Source organism: Orbicella faveolata, unplaced genomic scaffold (genome assembly GCF_042242905.1).
Source record: "Orbicella faveolata isolate gen_17 unplaced genomic scaffold, um_ofav_v1 contig_36, whole genome shotgun sequence".
NCBI classification, from domain to species: Eukaryota; Metazoa; Cnidaria; class Anthozoa; order Scleractinia; family Merulinidae; genus Orbicella; species Orbicella faveolata.
In genome coordinates, this window is record NW_028301565.1 from 2,490,001 (window position 1) to 2,498,744 (window position 8,744).

Here is an 8,744-nt window from a genome sequence, read left to right on the forward strand (position 1 = left end):
TATCTGAAACAGCTCGGAGTTGCGTCCACAGCGGTACTCGTCATAGCCATCGAACACCAGCAAAACTTTCTCTTGGTAGTTTACAATGTAATCAAGGAGATCGTCCAGCTGTCTTCCCTCCCCCAACGGGAAAATGTACGAGCTTCTCAATGCATCTCTTAGGCTGCTGCAGTGGGACACTTCTCTCAGGTTAATGACCACAACAATTTCGAATTTCCTTAGTGCATTTCTTCCTTTACCGCATCCTTCCCCTGCGTTAAGTTCAGCCCAATCCACAGCCAACTTCTTCACGAAAGTGGACTTCCCAATTCCAGGCATCCCTTGCACGAGTATTCTCTTTGGTAGAGCGCCATACCTGTGAGTGCAGAAATCCCCAAAACTATCAGCGTTAAATACTGCAAGCCCACAGGACGATTAGCAAAGCAATATTGTCTCCGTTTATTCAATTCGACAGACTTAGTTTGCACACATCTCCCTGTTCTCCTAGACTTAACTTTAAACCCTTAGGCACAACCGTAGAAATGATGAAAATGGAGTAACTGCGAAATACCCAGCCACTTGAAGTTATAACCCTAAAAAGGCTGGCTACGTATACTCACTCACTCCTCGCTAACGCTTTCAGAACGAGACACACATATATTTCATACTCGTCTAGAGGTGGCAACGTGGTTTGGACTTTTGTTTGCGCGCAGCTGCGTAGCCGCTATTTCTAGAAGTATTTTGGAGTGGCGGGGTATTCTGCAGTTAAGCCCACAATCGATCGTGAAACTATAAGGCAAACAAAACGGCACTAAACGCTATATCTGTGTCCCTTTGAAACCTTGAAGGGTTAGCTTGTCCGTGAATTCTAAACGTCCGTAAAACCGTTAACACAACTCAGAGCTACAAAGATTAATCACTTGGCCCCGGTCCGTCGCGGTATAATGTAGTGTCACGAAAAGTCAAAAAAATCTGCAGTAACAATACCTGTTTTGAGCAAATATATCGGTGTAATGCTTTAGCTTGGATTGTGCATTGCCTGATGGGTTTTGTTGGCTTTGTTCCTGCTTCACCCATGACAACCGAGTGTAGATCTCGTGAATGTCAACGGTGCATCTTGACGACCACACAGAAGTTGGTACTCTGGCATTCCTTTGGTAGTGGCCTGCGAGGGTGTTTCGACAGCTGTTAACGTCCAAAGGTCGCACTGGATAAGGCTCTGATGAGGTAATGAACATAATCGTGTTTGCCTTTAGGGCCACGTTACAATTTTGATATCCAGGCCCGTTCAAATCAATCAAAATCAAATCAATAATTATATTTAGCTTGATAGCGTGGGGAGTGGTTACTAATCTCCCAAGCCAGGGGCTCATGTTTAAACGTTCGAGCATTCCGGATCGAATTGGAAATGTTGGGTTATTGAGGAGAGGGAAATACCAGAGTACCCGGAGAAAACAGCCTCCCACAGCAGGGACAAGAACCAACAACAAACTCAACCCATATATGACGTCTAGTCCGGGAATATAACCCAGGCCATATCGGTGGGAGGCGAGCGCTCTCACCCCTGCGCCATCCCTGCTCCCTAACCTTAGTCTGAAATCTTAACATCAATTTCAAGGAAAAATGTTGCCAAAACAATTTTTTCATCCCGGTTTTGGCAAAAATGCAACATTTCTTGTGAACGAAAAGAGACATTTATGCCCCTGGGAAAGAACTATTTCCCCTTCCACAAACGACAACGAGATCGAGCGTGAAAATTAGTGCTTTATTGTAAAAAAATTACCTTGGCTGTTGTAGAGACATGTGATGTCCTTTTTCATCTGGATACTTTCCTGCTCCAGTTCTTTAACCTTCTCACTTGTCTCTGTAAGATCCTTTTCCATCCCTTGAAGTTTTACACTAAGTAGTCCCTGGATGGAAACCAACTTGTCTAGTATCTCCTTGTTCTCTTTCTCCAGATTTAATGTTGCTACTCTAATCTCTTCTTCTGGCATTTCTTGCCTCTGAAACTTCTCACTGTGCTCCTCTATTCTGATTTGAAGGGCATCCAAGGACGGGGTAACTTGAGCTTCACTTATTCCCTGCTGGCCCTGTGATTCTTGACAAGGTGACCGTGCTGTTTCAGACCTCTTCAGCAAGTCAATCAGCTCTGCTACATCTTGTTGAAGAAGAGTGAATAGATTTTGATCTACAGCATGTCCCATACATAACTGACATCCTGGAATAAAAGTAGAAAGAAAGAACAGTTACAGCTTTCCAGGCATAAGATAACTATGAGTCGTTGAGTAGGAAGGAAAGGACAGAGGAAAAAAAAACAAGGAGGGAGGAAAGGGGTCTGAAGAAAGAAACGAAGAAAACAAGAAAAGGAGAACTAGGAAAGGAAGAAGGTAAGAAAGGAAGGGAAGGATGGGAGGAACGGATGCAGGAAGAAAGGAAATTAAGAGGGAAATACAAAATAACAAGGAAGGACCATTTGAAGAAGCAATGAAGAAAAGAAGGAAAGGACAGAGGAGCAGAGGAAGAAGAAAGAATTAATGGCAGAAAATGAGAGGAAAATAGGTCAATTTCGATATTTTAAAATTCAGCCAAAACAATAGACCTCATTGCAAGGCTCTGGGGAATAAAATAAAGTGTTTGTGGGGTTTATTCTAGAGAGCCTCGTGCTGAGGTCTATTGTTTACAGCTGAATTTTAAAATATTGAACGTCGCCTACTATCAGCAAGGGAAAAAACTAGGAAAAGAAGAAGGTAAAAACAAACAGGGAATGAAAGAGAGAGGGAAGGAAAGGGGAGCTGGAGGAAGGTGGGTATAAGGGGGGAAAGAACAAAGGAAGGAGGTAATCAAGGAAGGTGGGTATGAGCTAATCTAGGCATTTGACTTGTGAATAAAATCCTGTCAAAATATAGGTATTGATTAAACAATCCATCCAGTAGTACCTTTAGTTTCCCATTCATTTAGCTGATCTAAGGCAGTCCTCTCTGTACCATCAGTCAGCCCAAGGCTTCTAATCAATGACTTCAGCTTTGCAAAACAGTAGCTGAAGAAGACTTCAGACCACTCATTAAAATTACAGTGGCCCCACTTGTTCCTGACATTTTCCCTCACATCGTTTGCTGCACACTGAATGGACAAAAAAAGATTCGGAGAGGAGAATATGGGTGCAGGGTTGTCAAATCCCAGCAAGCGAAGAATGGCACTGATGTCAAGAGACCCATCAAAGCCTGAAAACCTGGTAAGGTATTCAGGCAGGTACAGTTTGGCCAGATCTACTGCACTGTGGATGCCGTAGTCATAAAGGATCTTGTTTCTGGCATGCAGGAGCAGATTGTTATTGATGTTCTGAAATTTCAAGTGTTTGAGCATAGGATCAGTAGCAACGTCACCGTAAGTAAGTGCCTGCAGGCTGCTGGGGATGGCTAGGCCTCTACAGTGCATGTCAAGGCTTGTATAGCGTTTGACCATTCCTTGTTGGACAAAACGACATAAAACAGGAACTGCCACCTTGTTCATGGCCAATCCAAATACCAACCACCTCTTTTCTTCATCAGAGACCATCATCTTTGCTTTCAAATCCATGCACAATTTGGTGGTCCTAAATGATTGTTTGTGCCAGAGAGTGAAGACGTTGTCTCTTCATGGTCTGTGAGAATGGAATTAAGAAATGACAAGAAATGGTTAATAATACAATTAATAAACTTGTACTCTAATGTGGTCTGCTTGCCTTGACAAAAAGGCTTTTCACGTACCGTGGTGGGGGAAGGGAGGGAGAGAGAAAGTGGGAGTTGTTGTTGTAACTTGTAGTCTTTCTGATTTTTATTTTATTGAAAACTAAGGAGAGTCAATACGATAAAGCACCTGTTGGATCAAAGCCCTCCCATGTATGTTGTAAATGCTTTCGTCTTTTGCAAATTATCCTACTGTTCGACAGTATGGAGTAACACCAGTAAAGAGAATATTAAAAAACTTCAGCTAGTACAGAACTATGCCTGCAGGATCATAACTGGCTTAAAAAAGTACAATCATATTTTAAAAACCCTGAAGTCTCTTAAATGGCTTCATGTAAAAGAAAAACTGCTCTTTAACGACTTAGTTATGGTTTAGAAATGCACGAACAACTTGACTCCTGACTATCTTAGTGAGCAATTTCAATACCATTCAGAAATTCACCAAAGAGACACCAGGCAAAAGAGCGATCTTACCTTGCCCAAGTGCACACTTGCTACTGGGCAAAGGGCTTTTGCCTTCTGTGGGGCAAAAATTTTTAATTCTTTACAAGATGTACCTAAGGTGGTCAGAGACACGGAAAGTCTTAGTGGTTTCAAAAAGAGAATTTTTAAGAGTATTTTTAATTACAGACCATAAAATCTTATTTTATTATTAAAATGTAAGCTGTTTTCATGATCTATATTTTTATCTGTAAATAGTTTTATTTTAATTTGTAACTTAATATTTCAATATTCATGTAGGGCAGAAGAGCCCCCAAGGGGGAGCTATGCAATTAAGTATGCATGCATGCATGCATGTGTGCATGCATGTATGTATGTATGTATGTATGTATGTATGTACTATGTAAATTTCATCTGAGATACATCAAGCAAGTGCAATGACTACAACTTAAGAGCTAGGCTACTTATACAAAGGATAAACTTTGATCTTAGTTTATATTAATATAACATTTACAGTAATTAAATCAAAAAAGTCTTCAAACTTTTACAGTGTGATGGTTTAAATTAAGTCGTGGTAAAACAACTAAAAAGGGGATTGTGGACAAATTAAAGTATGTGGGAGAAACAATCAGAAAAATAGTGAGATAACACACAGAGAATCCTCTACTTTCTCTTCAAGAATACCTCTTAATAGTTTTGATAATTTTTTCCAGAAATTAATTTAGGTTTGTTTTGAATTTGTATTCTACCCTTGGTTGTTCGATTGTGGTTTTTCTTCGTTGTCGGTCAGATAAGGGGAGGGAAGGGTCTTAAGGGGAACTGGAACTGATTATGAGAATTTCAAAGTAAAACTACACAGTCAATATGATTATAAAATATTTAATCTAGGTAATTTCTTGTTTCTTAAATAAACCCATGAACTGACTCAACAGTCTATTCCTCATCTAAAAGGGATGGGGGTGGGGATGGGGGTGGGGGTGGGGGTGGGGTGGGTGTGGGTTTGCTGGTGGGTGGGTTAGGGATGGTTCCTCAAATGTTACACTTAATAATCTATTAGCTTATATACGGCAAACTTGTTTTAATAATATCATTGGTAAATTTTCAAATGGGCTTATAAAGTAATATAATTATATAGCTAAAAGAAAGAAAGAAAGAAAGAATGAAAGGAATAACATATATATAATATCTTACAAAGCTGAAATATATAAAGTTTCCTCGTGTGTCTCTGTATTCGTTTACATGACACCAGCAAAAACTCTCATAATGTTATGGGTCATACAGCTGGTGCGACTGTTTACCCCAGCAACATTATACCAGATCGAGATTTTAGTTCTAGTATAAAGAAAATGATCATTTGCTTTGTCATTAATGTGTTGAATAATGAAACAATTATCCCGCTCAGTTTTGCAGAATATTGCCTGATTTCAGCCAACTCGGCCTATGGCCTCGTCAGCTAAGTATCAGGTGATATTCTGCCCGATTTTGTAGGATAATTGTGAACTATTTCATGCACCATTAAGCCATAACCATGACCAAACTGATACCGATTCAGTTAAAAGTAATGTAAACCTACCCTGCAGAATTCTCTCAGATTACCATTAAAGTGCCACTAACCCAAAAAATGTTTTTTCCTTTAATAAACTCTACCAGTTTCCCTGATTACTTCAGCGAAAAAATTATCTCGATTGCTAAAATCCCTGCGTTTCTACAAGCGTTTAAACATGTAATTTCTATGTTCACGACCGCGCAAAGTGGGATCTGGGTCGGGCTACTAGTGACGTCACTTCGGGAACCGGGCTAAAACACTTAAGAGACTTTTGACTGAGCTTCGAGGGCAGTCAAAACATTTTCGGGTTATTTGTGATTCATATTTTATCAAAACTGGACAAGAACTTTAAGTGAAAGAACTGTATCATCTAGCATTACAATTCGGAGTCTAGCTACGATTTGGACGGCTGTGAAGTACATATTTTTTTCCATTTCGAAGTGCGGGTCGCCAGTCGAGATCGCCGCGTTGTATAATTATATTTAGGCCGGGTCGACAATTTGCCAGTCCATTTGGGTTATAAAGGTACAAACAATGACTGAAGAGTTAGTTTACAGCTCTTAAAGAGTCATAAAGATGTCAATGAACACGAAGAGTTGGTAATTTGACTTAACGGAACGTGCAAACTTCGGAGAGACAAAACACTTTTACATTCAAATATTAATTTCCCCCGAAATACAAGTTAAAATGCGATGTAGTCGTACTCCACTCCTGCCTACTTCTCCAGATCAATGATTGAAAATAGTTTTAACATAAGAGATAAGCAGAGATGTCGGCAAACAATATTCGAAGGTGAGGTAACTTTTCGCTTCGTTATTGTCGACCGACCGTAGTATGTGCACATTGAATTACTGTGTACGAACACAAGCTACGCAAATTTGCATATTCCGTACTAGTGAAATCATCGAAAATCCTTCAACAAGATCTTGAAAAGAGGTTCAGTATACTTTCAGTTAAATGAATACATTTCTACTTCACTGTTATTTTGAATGAAATGTCCATTTTACGCACGCTAATAACCTGGGAGTCCTCGACTTATTAGTTTGCGTTTCGGTTGACTGAAAAGCGCATTCTTCTTTCAGCACAGCAATCTCCGTCGGTAGCTATAGGGTCGAATCTTCATCGTTTGTTTCACTTTCCTCATATATTTATAAATGCTTGATCCATTCTAAGTTTGTAATTTAGATGTATTTCGTTCCTCGAAGACGAAACTCTAAGAGCAAAACAATTTTGTATTCGGAATGGCCATTGAGAAACACGGCCAGATTACAGGCGACCTCCGGCGTGCGTGTGATTTTATTAAAATCCACAAATACATAGCTAGTTCACCAGTTCGAAGTCTCAACAATCTTCTTCGCGTCGTTGTAGAACGTAGGTTTAGTTTAGTATTCGTTTAGACAAGTCAAGTCTCTACTTCAAAACGCGATGCGTTTAATTTACCGTGTAATTTCGTCACCTATAGTTTCGTTTGGGACTCGCGTCGGAGGATCGTTTGCGCTCAAAATAGTCAGATGGCTCCCAGCTTATCCCAAATTCGTGTCTTATGCGGTACCTTGACAATTTCACGCTTTCCACTAGAGATAGAGAAGAATATACAGGCCATGAAAATCTCTAGGTTTTTACAGTAGCGGCGAACCCGAGATCGAAGAAGTTCTCAATGGCTCCCCGGCTTTAGCTTCGCACAGATCAGCCCACTTCTTTGGTCTTTTTCTCGTTTCTGGCAGAGTTTCATCGAGATAGAGGTATTGAACGAAGAGGAATACTCTATTCTACGCATCCTGTATTGCTACAGCCTCCAACAACATATCTTCCTCGCATTCTGCAACGATTTTGACACACACTATCGCATGTTCGCATACATTCTTCTCAGGGACAAAATATTGTTATTCCCGAAGTGACGTCAAAGGCCAATTCGTCCCATTCTCCACTGTTCTTCGGTCGTGAACATGGAAAAGGGCAAATTTGCAACCTTTAAACATTCATAGAAAATTAACGAAAATAGCTACAAAGATAATTTTTTCGCAGTGGTGATCAGGAGAAAGAGGAAATTTATATCAGCGAAAAAAAATTGGGGGGGTTAGTTACTTAACAATTCCATCATTAGCCTGGGAAACTAACAGTGGACCTGGATGAGCACCAAAAGTTCTTCAATTTCTTTCTTTTCTCCAAGTTCCAACCAAAGAATAATCTTACGCTAGTATGTTTCATTTTCAATCTGACTCATATCCCAGCGAGTTTTGTAACTTGATCCCAGCTGAGACATGTAGACATATGGAGGGGATCCGAGAGCAGAGTTTCATACTGATGGAAAGACGAGATAAGGACAAGAAAATTATAAAGATTCATTCGAAAAATAAATTATTAATTATTTCAGCACTGAATCGCGTAATCATGGAATACTGAAAGCGAAAGGTCACTGTAAAAGCGCGAAAACGATAGCACACTAGCAACTAAAGACGGAAACGAAAGCGGAAGCTAAGCATCATACCATTGTTTGGAACAATCGCATAAAAATATCTTTTTTGGCAAAAATATTCACTATGAAGCCTACATCTTAAGACGAGATAAAGTTAAACTTCAAATGTTGAATCATGATCTAGTAATCAGACACCACCTAGAAGGGTTATTGCTGGGTACGCTTGCGTTTTTTGACGGCTGAATAACACGCACCTTTACAGGAGTAACGATGGCTGCTGGAGTCGACTAATCACATGTTGAAGATGTTTAGCTTTCACAGTCCTTTTGAGCAAAATATCATGAAACGCCGCTCCCTTCAGCAAACCAAACACGAGTGATGTCATTTTCGATAAATCTTTAATGTCCCGGAAATAACGAGTAGGACTGGTACTGAATTTGCATTCATTGTTCCGTCTCAACTTCCGTAAATAAACCGGAAGTGAGGTAATAGTTTAATATAAAAAAAGTGTATTGAAAAGCCCAAGAAATATTTCCCTTTTTTGCAAACGTGATACTTCCATCCCTTCATAAAGCAGGAACTGAAAATAGGAAACGCCAGCACGTAATCTTCTGAGCTCTTTTTAGAACATAGACTA

At 39.9% G+C, this 8,744-nt stretch overlaps 1 protein-coding gene across 2 annotated transcripts in view; it reads right to left on the reverse strand.

The window, feature by feature from the left end:
• Positions 1-8,587, reverse strand: part of LOC110058411 (NLR family CARD domain-containing protein 4-like) — a 12,544-nt gene extending 3,957 nt beyond the window's left edge. The window contains exons 1-5 of one of the 2 annotated variants that reach the window (XM_020765064.2): positions 8,362-8,587; positions 2,916-3,619; positions 1,763-2,197; positions 967-1,198; positions 1-355 (exon numbers count right to left, since the gene is read on the reverse strand). The exon at positions 1-355 is cut by the window's left edge and continues 3,957 nt beyond it. In XM_020765064.2, the coding sequence (XP_020620723.2) occupies positions 1-355; positions 967-1,198; positions 1,763-2,197; positions 2,916-3,555 (1,662 nt within the window). In that variant the 5' untranslated portion in view covers positions 3,556-3,619; positions 8,362-8,587. Of the gene's footprint in view, positions 356-966; positions 1,199-1,762; positions 2,198-2,915; positions 3,620-4,178; positions 4,339-8,361 lie in introns of those variants that run through there. The other variant, XM_089275216.1, reaches the window with a different exon arrangement.
• Positions 8,588-8,744: the final 157 nt, after the last annotated feature.